Raw genomic sequence first — 16,487 nt, 5'->3', positions numbered from 1 at the left:
ACCACATTTGTATTTAGTGTTCCCTTTAAATAGCTTATCTATATCAAAGTGTCATCTATCATTTGTTGTTACTTACCTTTATTGAAATTAAGCTGTTTATCAGAGGAACAAAAAACATTTCATCACCATCCCATGTCTGCTTGCCATTGACCTCTATTTTGCCTTTTAGTTTCCACCTCTGTCTTCCATATCGCATAAATATCTGTGGAAACCAATGTAACATTTATAAATCTCTTTAATGTACATATTTTTGCATTTAAATATACATATTGTATACTGTACATGTGCAAGACTGTTTCTGAAATTACCATTGACATGAACAGAGAAAGACCTGTACATGATCTCATAGTGACTATAGGATAAGCACTACTACCAATGCAGCTAGTGACAGGTTCCTATATAGTCCTATGAACTAAATGACACCCTTCTTTTAGCTAAAAATACTTTCCCTCACATCTGCCAATCAGGAACCAGGAGGCAGGGCAATGCCCGGGATTTGAAGAGAAACAGAGTGCCGTCAGTCAAAATAAGGGGATGTAATTGGCCAGGTTGTAGTTGTGTTTATATGTATAACAGTAACAATGCAATAATAAATAAACAGTTAAATAATGGGGACAACTTGTAACCTTTTACCCGCAGGTATTGTTGGTTTGGGGGGCAAATTTCTGGTGGCAGGTCGTCTTTAAGAGCAAAATGATTGAAAAGAACATGAAGACACCGACCTTTCAGTGTTATTAAAAAAACACACACACAAAAGCTTTGGGGCTAATATACCTCATGCAAGAAAAAGTTGCATGGCAAACTCCATGGAAATTATGATTTTTTGGCCTTGTGTGATACAAATGCTTGTCCCAATCATGCTTTCATGTAGTTTGCAACCCACCTAAATGACTCCCAATATGTTTAGCCAGCAATCGCTAATATAAAGCAATATCATGGCATAGGAATTACTCATCTGTACAAGTATCACCGGGTTAGCCAGCCAACACAAATTCACTAACCTCATACTGGTCTCCAGGACACAGACGTGCAAAGCCCGCTAGACCTAAAAATAAAGGTTATTCTAGTTTTATTGATCATTTATCAAAAAAAGGTAAAGTTCATACTCTATAGCAGTGATGGCGAACCTATGGCATGGGTGCCAGAGGTGGCACTCAGAGCCCTCTCTATGGGCACTCATGCTATCACCCCAGTGCAGAGTTCGCCAGACAGGACACAAGGCCTCTTGCAGTCCCAGGCAGCCCAAGACCCTGGAAGGAAGCTACAATAATAACCCAAACTTCTTCTCCTTCTTTCTACTGTATTGGTGTCCTCAGGTGCCTATACAATTTAAACATGTGACAGAGTAGGGAGTAATAAGTTACTGTTTAAATTGTTGCATCTGCACATTGCGAAAAATATATGGGTTTTGGATATAGTTTGGACACTCTGTCTAAAAGGTTTGCCATCACTGCTCTATAGTCTCATGAGAACAAATATACCGGTACTACTTTACAGTTTACAATATGTAACCACTAGGTGGCAGCAGAGTTTGACATGAAAAACCCAATTATCACTAAACCAAAAAATGCTTCATTTTATTAACAATTGTATTAGGTGTCACATTTGCCTATGGTTTAAAGGTTTTTCTTTTCTACCCAATAAAAAAAAAACTCCAAAAAAAAAATAAAAAAAAAAAACTTGATAAGTTCCTGCCATTGGCTCTCATGGTAATTTTAAAAAAGCTCATCCACTTGAAGTAAAATTAAAATACTATAAGCACAAGATAATATTTTTAGTCAAGAAATATCAATTTGTTACACCAGGTCAGGCCAAATGTATACAGATACAGAATGAATTACCTTTCATTTTGATGTAAAATTCCCCCAACAAATTTTCCATTTCGGACTCCACTGTGCACATATTCTGTAAATTATAAATATCAAAAATAAAAACCAAACCATGCAGAGAACTGCCTTACATCACTGCTGCAATCTTTACAATCTACACTGCAAATGTGACATTTTTTCAAATAGCTTACACCCTTTTCACTACTGTGTTTGGCCCTTCACATTATCATCTGTTTAAATGCCCATTGATTTCAATGAACTGTTTGGTTTTAGTGTCAGTTTTCATCACGTCCTTCAGCGATTCCATTAAAAAAAAGCGGAAAATAAAAAAGCCAAGCCGCAGTACTATTTTTTCTGTGTCAAATTTTGGAAATGGTGGAAAATGGACACTAACAGAAACCATTAAAAGGTCCATTCAAAACCAATGGACATTTTAACAGATGAGTTAGACCTACATTATTATTATTTATTGTGGTATTTTTCGGTTTCTCTCCCCCAATATTTTAAAAAGATGGATAAATTAAATACAACTCTGTGGGTAATGATGAACTTATTGTCAAAATAAGCAAGTGTGCTGTGATCAAACTCCAGTACATAAAATGATCTTCTTAGTAAGCAAGGAGTGAATATTGGAGTGAATATTGGGAACCTACCTCAGTGTACTCTTTAAAACTCTTATTTATTTCAGACAAACTTTCCCGAGCTGCTTTACTTGAAGGTGAAGTGGCAAATGCTTGCTTCATCTTACATGCCCCCTCGCGTAGGCGCCTCTGGATACAATACGCTTCATACAGTTCATCAACCTTCCAAAAGGAAAAAAAAATATAAATATTGCTTTAACAAACATAATCTTATGATCCAAGACGAGGGTTTGGTCATCAGACCAGGAAGCAGATAAACCAATAATTTCTTTTGGCCAAAATCATTGCAAACAACAACTCCTTTGTTGTTGTGTAAATGCCCGGACAAGCAGATAAAGTACACATCTAACATGTCATTAAGAACCCAGTAATTCTGTTAAGATCGCATAGCTTGATTCTTTATACAAGAAAGAAAAAAAATGATGGAATCTGTTACCTAATCTGTTACCCATAAACAAGAAGTGTTGTACTACACATTACAGGACATGGGCAACAGGTGGCACCAGAGAAAGAAGTAGATGGGAGCTGCATGCAGAAACGTGACCGACCACAAGACAGCTGTAAACCCTGCTATTTACTAGAAAATAACCTCTCTATTTATAGCAGCTCTCCAACATGGAGTTATAAAGCGGGAGTTGAGGCACAGTACAAGGTGCAAGTGTGTGACAGGCATTTCCCTCAGTAATTTACTAGATTGTGCTACACCAATGTGGGTCCCAAATGGCTTTTTAGTGCAAATTATTACACTCTACAAATATTAAACTTTAATGACCAAAAGAATTAAAAACTCAGCAAATCAGTAAACCACTAATGAATAAATAGTGCCACCACAAAAAAACTGTAAAAAGTTGTAGTGCAATAACAATTCAGCACTCAAAGATTACCAGAAAGAAGTATACAAAACTGCAATAAAAACATTTACCGTACCACCAAATTACCTTAAATGAAATATAGTATGAAATATATGAATTCTATAAGCTTTAGAGACATACTTCCTGTTACGCAGTGACCTGGATTTTGGAGAAAATTCAATTATCATTTTTATTTAAGCTTCCCAGTGCACTAGTGGTAGAACCACTAACAGAGTAGTTTCCAGTACAGCACAGTGTAGTTATTGTGCATAACCAATGCAGTGCCTACACACTATGCAACCAACAATAACATTTTTTGCTTCAATATCAAATTTTTATGTTTCTCCTTTGAATACATCACGTACAATGATGATAAAGGTTTTACTTCACCACCCTGTATACAAGTCCATGGAGTGAAGATACAATACTTTCTGTTTGACACTGAGATTGAGATAGCACTAGGCCGCAACTTCCTCCTTCGGGCCCCCTTTACACAATGGGGCACATTTACTTACCTGGTCCGTTCGCGATCCAGCGGCGCATTCTCTGCGCTGGATTCGGGTCCGGCCGGGATTCATCAATGCAGTTCCTCCGCCGTCCACCAGGTGGCGCTGCTGCGCTGAAGTCCGCTGGAATGCCTCGAAATACACCGGCCTACCCAGGATGAAGGTGAGTGAAATTTTCGCGACACAATTTTTTTTTAAAATGCGGCGGTTTTTCCGAATACGTTGGGTTTTCGTTCGGCCACGCCCCCCGATTTCCGTCGCGCATGCCGGCACCGATGCGCCAAATTCCGATCGCGTGCGCCAAAAACCCGGGGCAATTCAGGTACAATCGGCGCAAAACGGAAATATTCGGGTAACACGTCGGGAAAACGCGAATCGGGCCCTTAGTAAATGACCCCCAATGAGTGACACCCTTTGCAGAAAGGCATCCACTTTCCAGGTGCACCAAGAAGCTAATTTGCATACAGAATTTTCTCCAAAATGACAGATCCCTGTACAAGGAGGGTAAGCCACAAAAGGTCACTGCTAAAGAAGCTGGCTGTTCAGAGTGCCGTGTCAAAGCATATTAATGGAAGGAAGGAAAGGAGCACAAGCAACGAGGAGAACAACAACTTTGATACGATTGTTAAGTAAAGGTCATTCAAAAATTTGGAAAAAAGAGTCACTGCTTTAAATGAAACCAGTCAAACACTTGCACATAATCAGCCAGTGACAGGTTCCTAAGGAGCTCTATGAACTGACTGACCCCCTTCTTTTAGCTAAAAATAGTTTCGCTTACATCCACATAAATCACCTTTTATCTTCTATTACCTGGCATTAGAGGAGGGCATGTCCTCCTCAATTGGCCCCTCCAATCTAATCCTCCCCATGCCTTATGCCTCCTTACCGGTCACAGTTCATGTCATGTGACCAGAGTGACATCATCTCAGGATCTCTAGCCTCTTAATAGCAAACTGTACCCCATGTATGTACCCCGTTTCCCCAAAAATAAGACAGTGTGTTATATTAATTTTTGCTCCTAAAGAGGCACTAGGTCTTAGTTTCATAGGATGTCTTATTTTTCCATGAACAAATATTTACATTTAACATTGAACAAAGCCGCTGCAATGACTGCCGCAAGGTCTTATTTTCAGGGGAGGCCTTATATTTCTAAGCCTAAACAAAATTATACTAGGTCTTATTTTTGTGGGATGTCTTATTTTAGGGGAAACAGGGTACATGACCACATGAAGTCACAGCATGCTATGATTTCATGAAATCACATACATGGGGTACAGGTTGCTTTTATTAGAAGGCTAAAGTACCAGCAATTATGTCAGTGGTCACATGTCATGAATGTAACACAAGGCACCATGTAAAAAAAAATTGACACAATATTTCACACCTGTTCCCAAAAAATTTTACCATTTGTTGAATGATTCTCACACTATAGTAAAGTAACACTAATAGCTGATACCATCTAATTTAGACTGAAAAGAACTCTATACAAAAAAAAAAAAAAAGTGTACTTTAATTTAGTACTGTACACCATGTTTCTGATTATATTACCTTACTCATGTGAAATTCCAGTCGTCTTATATATCGTTCAATAGTCTTGATTTGCTAGAAAAACAAAAAGGAAACATTTTGTTTAGTTGTTTTCCAAGCTACTGTGTGAAACCAAACACAATAGCTAAAATACAAGCTTACTGTATATACCCAAGTATAAGCCGAGGCACCTACTCTCACCACAAAAAAGCGTAGGAAAACTTATTGACTTTAGCATAAGCCTAGGGTGGGAAATGCAGCCTCTACTCACCCCCCAGGATCCCCTTCTCCTCACATATCTTTCATGGCTCCATGGGTCTTGCTGGCAGCGTGGACAGGGGTGCATTTATGCGCTCAGCCCAAACACATGCAATGACATTACACAGCAGGGACACCGCCAATTCATTGCACGAGTGCAGGTGAAGAACAGACGTGCCTCTGCCCGCACTGCCAGAACCCCACTGGGAGCGGAGAGGAGAAGGGGCTGAGCGCTGGAGGCAAGTATTAAAGTTTAATAGATGGATATATACTGTATAAATATCCATCTATCTCTATACACACACATTCCCTACAAAGCCGAGTGGGGATTTTTCCGTACAAAAATTTATAATAATCATCTTTATTTATATAGCACCATCATACTCTATAGCACTAAGATTCTGGGAAACATATACAAATAAAATAAGACAGGGTAATTAAAAATAAGTTACAGGGTAATAACATTCATATGATACAATAGAAATGAGGGCCCTGCTCGCAAGAGCTATGAGGAAGAATTATGCTGAAAACTCAGCTTATATTCGCGTATATATATATACGGTAAATAGGCAAGAGCTGGCTACGTTTTGTGAAATGGGTTTGTTACCAGGTGCAAATCTCAGGAAAAAGGAACATTTCTACACGGGAAGCTGCACTGTTGAACTTTTAAGACAAAGGAAGTTTCATCATTTTTTTTTTAAGAAATTAATTTTGCAAGTGGACCTTGATCTGATGTTCTTTTCCGTTATGTCACAGTTTTCCTGTTGCAAAGCTATAGACTTATGACAGGTAATATAGCACTTAAAGTGCTTTGCTCTTATAAGAAATATAATGTAATCTTTTATTTACGTCTACTTTTGATTAATGCAAAAGGTTTGTCGGAAATGTCCTGAGCATTTAAAGCAAATAAGACGGACTTGAAATAAGGTTATTATTGCAAAACATACAATAGCAACATACCTTATCCAGATCATATAATACCCCCTGCAATGAAAAACAAAGCTGTTAGGACAGGAATAAATGAAAACCAATTAAACAGATTATGTCAATTGTACCAGTGTGAGTAAAGAATTTATAGCTGGGCATAACATGCAACATCTAGATTACTGTACACTGTGTATGGCATTCACAAGTATTCACGCGACCGGCTTTACCCAGACCAACTCCAGGAAATATTCTAGTGCGAACGACTTACCAGTCTTGAATTTCTCTTCATGTCTTTTAGTTGGGCAGTCAGCTTGTCTAGCTCAGCTTGATGAACTTCCAGATACTCACTATCAAGAGAAAACAAACACCAGGCAAGTGAAAAACAATAGGGGAGAAATCAGGCAATTGTAAGAGCCAAAGCTTATGGAGAATTCACAGGTAGCCTCCTCCTGCCGGAGATATTCACAAGCCTCATTTCACTACAAAACCACAGTCACATCATCCAAGGAGACAAAGAAACACTGCTATACCAAGAAACAGGCCAATGTGTATAGGAACTCTTAGGCATTCACAGTGCCGCTGCCCGCCGTACCGTAGCGGGCAACGGCAGCACACGGGGAGAGGAGGAGGAGGTGAGCGCAGCTCACCCCCGCCCCTCTCCATAGGAAGTTATGGCACACGGCGCCGTACTACGGAGGAAGATAGGACATGTCCTATCTTTTTCCGGGGTACGGTGACGCACGTGTGCTACACCGTACCACTCCCGTTGGGCTCCGTGCGGTCATTGCCGTCTATGGGGGACGTATATCGGCCATATATATGTCGGACGTATATACGTCCCCCATACGGCAGTGTGAATGTAGCCTTACACTGAGCCTGGATCTAAGAGTACGGGTCACTGGTTTATTATGCTGGATATTGATAGATTTCCTTTAAAGGAAACCTACCATTTGCTTTTATGCATTATGAACCAAACATACCTTGAGAATGCTGTAGCTACACTGCTTGAAAATAGCTACATTGAGTTAGCTGAAACGTCGCTTTCCTTTCACCTGGTGAATAAACACCTTTGAACTCTGACGTGGAGTGCTGCTGCTTCTTTGGTTGGATACTGTAGCTACACTGATGCAGAAACATATTTTTTTTAACCCCTGAGCCGAGTGGTTTTGCTGATAAAACAATGATAAAATTATGATAATGAAGCAGTTTTGCTACTCTGGCTAGCTCAGCGCTTCTCCTAGCACATTAGTTATGCACTGCTGCAGAGGGTGATATAATCAAATGGGTTGTGCCAGAAGGCAGAATAATCAATTGCTGCACCACCCCCCAGCTGCTGTATAAGAGTGATCCAGCTCAGGCTGCTTAGTCTTGTCTGGACTAAGCCCCGTGTGTAATACAAACTCTGTGTAACTTGTGAAATCAATGTTATCATTATTTATAATATATATAAATAAATAATAATAATATTAATATTTTTATGCTTGATAAATCGGTCCCTGTCCCCAATGGGGCTCACAATCTAATCAACCTAGCAGTATGTTTTTTTGGATTGTGGGAGGAAACCCACGCAAAACACAGAGAGAACATACAAACTCTTTGAAGATGTTCTCTCTGGGACTTGAACCCTAGTCCCCAGTGCTGCAAGGCTGTAATGCTATCCACTAAGCCACCATGCTACTCTTTATAGTTTTTTCAGCAAAACCACTCAACTCAGGGATTAACCAAGATATTATCCTGCATCAGTGTAGCTACAGCGTTCTCAAGGTATGTTTGGTTTATAATGCATGAAATCATGTAGGATACCTAATGCATGAAATGCATGTAGGTATCCTTTAATCTAAGAACAATGGCCACTTTATTTCACAAAGCGCATCACCACAAACGGATTTTGAGAACAAAAATGGCAAAAAGTGTCGATTTAGAAAATAGAGCCCAAATGTCCCTAACAGTGCTCATGGCAGTGAATAATGAAAAAAAAAATTTTTTGATAGAGCGGGCATTTTGTGACATGGTGATACCTAACATGTTTATGATTTTTACTGTTTATTTTTATATGTGTTCTAGGGAAAGGGGGTCATTAAAAAACTTTTACATGTTTAAAATTTTTATAATTCTTTTTTTACAATTATTTCAGGCCTGAATAGCTTTCCATACAGCCCGCTGAAGATCTCGTAGTAGGAGGATCCAAAGAGGCTACTAGGGCATGGAGCAAACACACCGTGTAGCTTCAGCTCCAGCTACTCCACATCCCAGTAGCCTCTTTCAGATATGTGCACATTGGGTGATAAAAGATTTATAAAGTTATAGGCCACTCAAGGATTAACCCTAAAAAGGGCTCCAATGTCATTCATTAGTTGAATCAGCCACCGGATCTACCTTAATAGTTACATCAGAGACGGTTAATAACGGATTCTTTATACTTCTGTTATTGTTCATTTGGCGACTGAAGGATAATAGCATAGGTCCAAATGCATGTGTAGACTAGGCCTCAGAAATACTACTCAAAAGAGAACTGCATCTGATCAAAGGAAATCCAGAAAACCCTACATCCTAAAAGGAAATAGCATCTAACAAAGAAGTTACTACTAGTCTGTGATGCATTATGTATTATTGTCAGTATAAGCATCTTACAGGAATATGTGTGAAATACAAAAGATGCCTTCATGAAACTAAAGTTCTTTCCTACTCGATTTACATCTTGTATTGACAACCTATGGTCTGCTGAACTTATATTTAACGGTATGTGTTAAGTATCTTCACAACTATGAGACAAAAGAGGAGACCTGGAATGAGCAAAGAACAGGTAAGAGTTACAAAAGGCAAATCATTTTTTAGTTTATATGCAAATGACTCATTTATACTTACTCTAGACCATTTTTCAAGGCGCTATAGATTTCTTCTACTCTCTCTGGCTGAGGTTCTTTGGAAGAGCTGCCGCTTTTGTGGCCCAGGTTATGCATTTTCTTTTGCTTTGCTAATGGCTTTTTAGGTACTGAGGAGTTCCCAAGAAAAGAATTGCATCTGTTGAAAGAAAGTTAAGTTCTTCAAGAACTTCATTACAGATTGGATGTTGCCGTGCTTTTCCTGGGCTGATTTTAAAGAAAACTTATATTAAGGAGAAAAAAAAGCTCTCTTAAAACAGGAATGTGTGTAGATCTACGATATACAGGCAGTCCCCGGGTTACGTACAAGATAGGTTCTGGAGGTTTGTTCTTAAGTTGAATTTGTGTGTGATTGTAACCCCTGACAAATTCTTTTTGGTCTCTGTGACAACAGGATTTTAAAAATGTTGTGTTGTCATAAGAACCAGAATTAACAATAAAGCTTCATTGCTGACGCATCTGATAACTGTTACAGCTGTTTATTGTAGCCCAAGGCTAAAGTACAGTAAATTACCAACTAGGGTCGTATGCAAGTCGGGTGTTCTTAAGAAGGGGACCGCCTTAATGATAGTATTGCTTATTTTGTTATTTTATCGAAATACTTTTCATAAGTGCATATAACAACACAATGCGTTTATTATCAATTATTAGACAAAAAAAATAATTAAAAAAACAAATAGATGTGCCAGGCCCTATAGACCACTATCAAGAGGTGACAAGAGACCAGACCTGACAGGTAGCCTCTACAAAACAAAATACTGCAGAGCAATATTTATGATGAGGCATTGGAGATAACATAATGTACTTGTGAAGCAGAAAAGTAAACATTTGGCCTGCAGCATCTGCCCATTATGACTTACCTAGACCTCCTTTCTGGAATGCCGCTAAAACCAGCAAATGACTGACTTCGGAGAATGCCATTAGGCCCTCCTGGAGGATATGTCGGGGAACTCACAGACATGATATCCTGGCTTCTAAAAGACAACTCTGAAAAACAAACCAGATCTGGTTTTAATACAGTGTCTTTGTGTAAAACAAATACAATAAGGAGCTGTCTGTGTAATGTAAGGGATTACAACAGGTACGTTTGTGAGACAAAGTTTAAATTAGTTTCATTTTCAATAATAATTAAAAAAAAAAGTTATACCGTATATACTGGAGTATGCACCGACCTGAGTATAAGCCGAGACCCCTAATTTTACCACCAAAACCTGTGAACCCATGTAGTATACAGCCAGCCCCATGTAGTATACAGCCAGCCAGTCCGCCCGCCCCATGTAGGATACAGCCAGCCAGCTCCCATGCAGTATACAGCCAGCCTGCCAGCCCCCATGTAGTATACAGCCTACCCCATGCAGTATACAGCCAGCCAGCCCGCAGTTTGCCAAGCACATACAAAAAAATAAACTTACATGCTCAACCAGCTCCGGCGGCTCCTCTTGGGTCTTCTCTCTGCTGTATTAGCCGGCAGAGACACGTCCACACGATCTGCCGGCTGGCAGAGACGCGTCCATCTAATACAGCGGAGAGAAGACTGAAGAGGAGCAGCAACAAGCATTGGGGCACCTGAGGGAGAGTACGTTTTTTTTTTTTTTTTTTTTTAAATTGACCCTTGTATAAGCAGAGGTGAGGTTTTTCATCACATTTTTTGTGCTGAAAAACTCAGTTATACACGAGTGTATACAGTATATATCAGCAAAAACAAAACACTGCACAGCCTCCCAAATAATACAGAGCAGCAGTTACAGTTGTTTCCTGGTACAGAGAGCCCTGAGGCTGATAATACGGACTGTCCGGATGGAGTGGGGTCCACCCTCTCTTCCCCACTCCAGCAACACAGACCCTAGTAGATTTAACAAAAACCCAGTGCAGAGTCATCTGCAAAAACTGACACATATCCCGTTTGCTTTTAGTAACAATTAAAAATGGAGCATCTTGGGAAAACATATACCCCATCTACCACTTCTCCCGATACTCTGTCACAGTAATCACATCAAAACCTGAACAATGCTCTAAGAAAGTGATGTCTTTCTACCTTGGAGGTATATTTATACAGAAATACATGTGTCTATTATATAAGACAAGATGACCAAAGAAAATCATCACATTAATAACAGGCCATCACTATGTTGCGGCCTCTGAGGGTTTGGAGTACAGAACATGTTTCTAATGGAGTATGAAAATTTAACCTGTTAAAGAACCAGGCCTCTTTCCTGTGGCCGTGCCATAAATGGCAGACCCTGAGCCCATAGTCACACCCATGTCTATGACAAGCCCTGGCTGCAGGGCATAATGTACTTGTTAACTTTTCTTATATTGTAGTTTCTCCTAGGATCAGCTATACTGTACTTCATTCCAGTACAGAGTGTACAGACTGGACAGCAAGGTATATGTGCTTGACGACAGCTACAATGAATGGGAGTCCGTATACTTTACTTCATATACATTACGGTTGCCAATATAGTGTATAGCCCAGTAAATACAGTAGATCAGGGAACACAGAGTCAAAGAGATGAATACAATGTGGAGTGCCAATATCCTTTCTTATCTAGGCCTCCAGCAGTACAATACAGCTGTTATCAGAGGATTACTCAGGCTTCAACTTCAAGACAATGACAAGGGAGGCTCATCAATCTAATAATGATCACATATCCTACAAATAGGTCATCAACATTAAATGGCAGAAAAATCACCTACACTGTAAAGATCATAATGGGACCCTGCTCATCTTGTCCCAGTTCAAACAGCAAAGCTGAAAATAAGCTGGTAACACTTTGGCCAAAGTGAGCAGAGCCCTAGTACAACGATCTGTCATATCAACCTGAGCCGACTGATCATTAAAGAAGCTTCTATTTATAAGTCCAATTATGCCCCATATCTAGTAGTAAATGTATACAAAATGTAGTATAAATAGTTTTTTCACCAAGTGAATACATTGGGGCTCATTTACTAAGGGCTCCACGGCCGCACTTTCGTCAGGTTTCCCGAATTTTTCTGTTTTGCGCCAAATTCCGCCGGGATTTTGGCGCACGGCTTTCACACGACAGAAATGGGGGGAGGGGGGCGTGTCCTTCGATGGACAACCCGATGGATTCGGAAAAACGCGGAATTTAAAAAACGAAATGTGTGAAGCAGGCAATGTGTGAAATGTGTGTCAATAAAGGCATTATCAAGCATCATGCTCGATAATGCCTTGATTGAATTGGCGAAACGTCGCACTATTATGGTGGAATAAAACTTTGTTCTTCAGTGGAATTTCCGGAGTGCTGCTTCTCAATTGTCTACTACTGGATATCGGGCGCACGGCCTTAGTGAATCCCGGCAGAAACCCGAATCCACGTTGGACAACGCGCAGCGGGATCGCGACAGGAACGGGTAAATAAATGAGCCCCATTGTGTTACATAGAAGGTATATGTGTCCCACAGGGCATGACATCACTTAGTACATTAGAAAATGCTGATAAAAAATACATATTTAACAATAATACAGTGCTAGTGCTAGCTACATGTAATCATCCCAAAAGCCTTATAAAGAAGAAGAAGTGAGGTGTGGGGGTAGACACTCCAAAGCACATGGGTGTTTGTTTGTAAACAAACGCACTGAACATGCTCGCAGTGGTTGCTATGAAACCAGAATGCCAGCCTGATACTAGTATGTTAATGGTTGGTCACATGGTAAATCTCCCATGTGATCAACAGCCAGTCATGTGATCTGCTGCCATCCACATGACTCAACCACCTGATCCATTAAGGTTGGTATCAGCTGCACATAGCTTTAACCGGTTAAGGACCAGGCCCGTTCCTGTTTTTTTCATGTCCATTTTTCGCTCCCCACCTTCAAAAATCTATAACTTTTTTATTTTTACACGTAAAGAGCTGTGTGACGGCTTGTTTTCAGCGTAACAAATTGCACTTCATAGTGATGGTATTAAATATTCCATGCCATGTGCTCGGAAGCAGGAAAAAAATTCCAAATGCAGTGAAAATGATGAAAAAACGCATTTGCGCCATTTTCTTATGGGCTTGGATATTACGTCTTTCACTGAGCGCCCCAAATGACATGTCTACTTTATTCTTTGGGTCGGTACGATTAAGGGGATACCAGATTTGTATAGGTTTTATAATGTTTTCATACATTTACAAAAATTAAAACCTCCTGTACAAAAATTATTTTTTTGATTTTGCCAACTTCTGGCGCTAATAACTTTTTTATGCTTTGGTGTACGGATCTGTGGGTGGTGTCATTTTTTGCGAAATTTGATAATATTTTCAATGATATCATTTTTAGGACAGTACGACCTTTTGATCACTTTTTATAGATTTTTTTTTTAATTTTCAAAATGGCAAAAAAGTGCCATTTTCGACTTTGGGCGCTATTTTCCATTACGGGGTTAAACGCATTGAAAAAACGTTATTATATTTTGATAGATCGGGCATTTTCGGACGCGTCGGTACCTAATGTGTTTATGATTTTTACTGTTTATTTATATTTATGTCAGTTCTAGGGAAAGGGGGGTGATTTGAAATTGTAGGTTTTTTTATTATAATTTTTTTTTTATTTTTACTATTTTTCAGACTCCCTAGGGTACTTTAAGTTGTCAGACAACTTTAGGTTGTCTGATCAATCCTATCATATAGTGCCATACTACATACAATATGCAGCAAAGACTTACCGGCTATGGAGAGGGCTCAGCCCGTGAGCCCTCTCCATGCAGCGCGACCCGACCGCCGCCGTGAATACACGGCGGGCGGTCACGAAGTGGTTAAGCTGATAATCAGGTAAAAGTCTACGCCATATTGCTATTGACCACGGCCTGCCTTGTGGGGGAAGGGGGTGACCGGGTTAAGGCTTTAAAACAGTTTGAGGCTACATGGATTCATCAATTGTATACAATTCAAACACATGGTCTTAAAGGAGTTTGCCCATGAAAGAAAGTTCTCAAAATTTTAATCCCCTACCTAGGTTTACACAATAAAGCTAATTTTTAACCCCCTTAATTTACATTTTTACTCTGTTTTATTGTTTTAGCTCCTATTAATGGTCAGTGTAAAATTCCAGGGTGTGGATGGGGACTCTCTAAGCAGACATTAGATTAGTGATGGGAAATCTGGCTCCTCTTGGTGAGCTGGATCATTAGGCTCTACTCACTATGAAGAGGCGGCTCTTCTGGCTCCTGAACGGTTCCCTATTAAATATATGATAGGTCAAGAAAGTCAACCCACTCCACTTTTAGCGGGTTAAAAGGGGATGGTGAGCCGTTTAGGGGCGGGGTTAAGTGAGCTATCGGCTTCCTGAAGGGAGCAGTCTCCCATTGTTCATTGGAAAGAGCCGGTTCTTCGTCCCAGCTCGTTCGTGACCCATCACTATTCATAATCCCTCTAGTACTGGGAGATGTTGTGTGCTGATAATATGGTCAGATTATCAGGGTACAGGTTTATCTATACTTTCATTTAGCTTCTGAACATTCTTCTAGTATCTGACACAGCAAAAGAGAGATCAGAGATGAGGAGATCCACAAGATGCATATAACACAAAGTGACACACTTCAGTTCTGTGTTACGATTTATAAGTTAGAAAACTGTATAACTAGAGCAGCAAGAACTAGGGAAACAGGGAAGGAAAAACTGTCCCTTACTCCAAGGGTAAGCTAGTCCCTGCCTGCGGGCATTGGTCAGCTTACCTGGGCAAGTTCCGAACTCTACAACTTCTCTCTGTCTCTCTGAACACGAAAACCTTTCCAGATAGTAGGGAAAAGGACCAAACGACACCAGGTTCTGGCCTACCAAAATTTGCCCCCACCCCCAACAAAACAATTGCTGCAAGAAAAACTTGGCGAACTAGCACTCGCAGAACATATACACACACACACGGCTGAATACATGAGGGAGGGCAAGGACAGGAATAGTGGGTAATAACCAGAGCAGGTCCACTAAACACTCAACTATTAAACAAACAGACAAAAGGGGAAACGACAGGAAAGCGGTGCGTGAATACAAGATGACAGACAACTTCACAGAATCTCTCACCACAGTCAAAAAAAACAAGCTATTTAGAAAGTATAGATTTTCAAATAGAGCCAGGGATAAGCTGAAGATACAATAATACCTAGCAAATACTGAATGACAAAACCAGAATTAAAGGGGTTGTCCGAGAGTTGTGAAAAAAAACAAAAAACTCTGTAAACAAACATGGCCGCCGGAGCAGTGCTGGATTCAGCTTCCGGCAGGCCCCGGCAACCTTCCGGACCCCATACACAATGCTGTGAATAGGGACGGATAGGCGTGGCCGGCCGGAAGCTGGATCCAGCACTGCTCCGGCGGCCATGTTTGTTTACATGGCGCCCGAACTGGAGTGAAAGCAGCGCGGGACACCAGAGGGCGTCAGAAGGTAAGTAGATCTTTATTTTTTTTAAGCAGCCCCCTCCGGCCACCTTAATTTTTTTTTTTACAACTCTTGGACATCCCCTTTAAATGGATCCTGAAAGAATAATACAAATTACCAGAGCTGAGAAATAAAAACAGCAGCAGGAAATGGAGAAACACCAGCAACAAGTAGACAGCTATAAAACAAATCGGGCTACACAGCGGTAGAGATCCAACTAGTAAGGCCAAAAGACGCCGGTTCAAATCCTGACACTCTGCTCCATCCCAGGTACAACACACAGAGTGCCTCTTCCCCCCAGGATAAAGATCGTATTTTGCCTGCAGCTTGTAAAACACATATAGTATATACATCATATAACAATACATACAGTATACACTCACCATGTATACACACACACACAGAGTATAAGCACATCATATACCCACATAGGAAATTATTTATCATACACCGGCGCTCGTGAACCAGCATATGACAGCCCCGCTGCTGCTCTGGCTCGGCCAGATACATCAAGAGGCGGGGTGAGCAGGGCTTGGTGTAGTAATAAACACAACATCTACACAAACTGTGTATACATACAACATATACAAACAGTATATACAGCAATTATACACATACAGAATATACATAAACACTCAGCATCCGCACATGCACATATATACATGCATATATATACACACACAC

At 40.2% G+C, this 16,487-nt stretch overlaps 1 protein-coding gene across 5 annotated transcripts in view; it reads right to left on the bottom strand.

The window, feature by feature from the left end:
* Positions 1-16,487, bottom strand: part of RIPOR2 (RHO family interacting cell polarization regulator 2) — a 92,195-nt gene that overhangs the window by 46,312 nt on the left and 29,396 nt on the right. For all 5 annotated transcript variants that reach the window (XM_072152422.1, XM_072152426.1, XM_072152424.1 and 2 more), the window contains exons 2-10: positions 10,282-10,408; positions 9,405-9,560; positions 6,808-6,886; positions 6,573-6,596; positions 5,376-5,429; positions 2,483-2,632; positions 1,842-1,905; positions 1,002-1,045; positions 77-202 (exon numbers count right to left, since the gene is read on the bottom strand). In XM_072152422.1, the coding sequence (XP_072008523.1) occupies positions 77-202; positions 1,002-1,045; positions 1,842-1,905; positions 2,483-2,632; positions 5,376-5,429; positions 6,573-6,596; positions 6,808-6,886; positions 9,405-9,560; positions 10,282-10,408 (824 nt within the window). The remainder of the gene's footprint in view (positions 1-76; positions 203-1,001; positions 1,046-1,841; positions 1,906-2,482; positions 2,633-5,375; positions 5,430-6,572; positions 6,597-6,807; positions 6,887-9,404; positions 9,561-10,281; positions 10,409-16,487) is intronic.

This window comes from Engystomops pustulosus, chromosome 5 (genome assembly GCF_040894005.1).
Source record: "Engystomops pustulosus chromosome 5, aEngPut4.maternal, whole genome shotgun sequence".
NCBI lineage: Eukaryota > Metazoa > Chordata > Amphibia > Anura > Leptodactylidae > Engystomops > Engystomops pustulosus.
The sequence above is the reverse complement of the archived record's forward strand: the minus strand, read 5'-3'. Positions and strand labels throughout refer to the sequence as shown.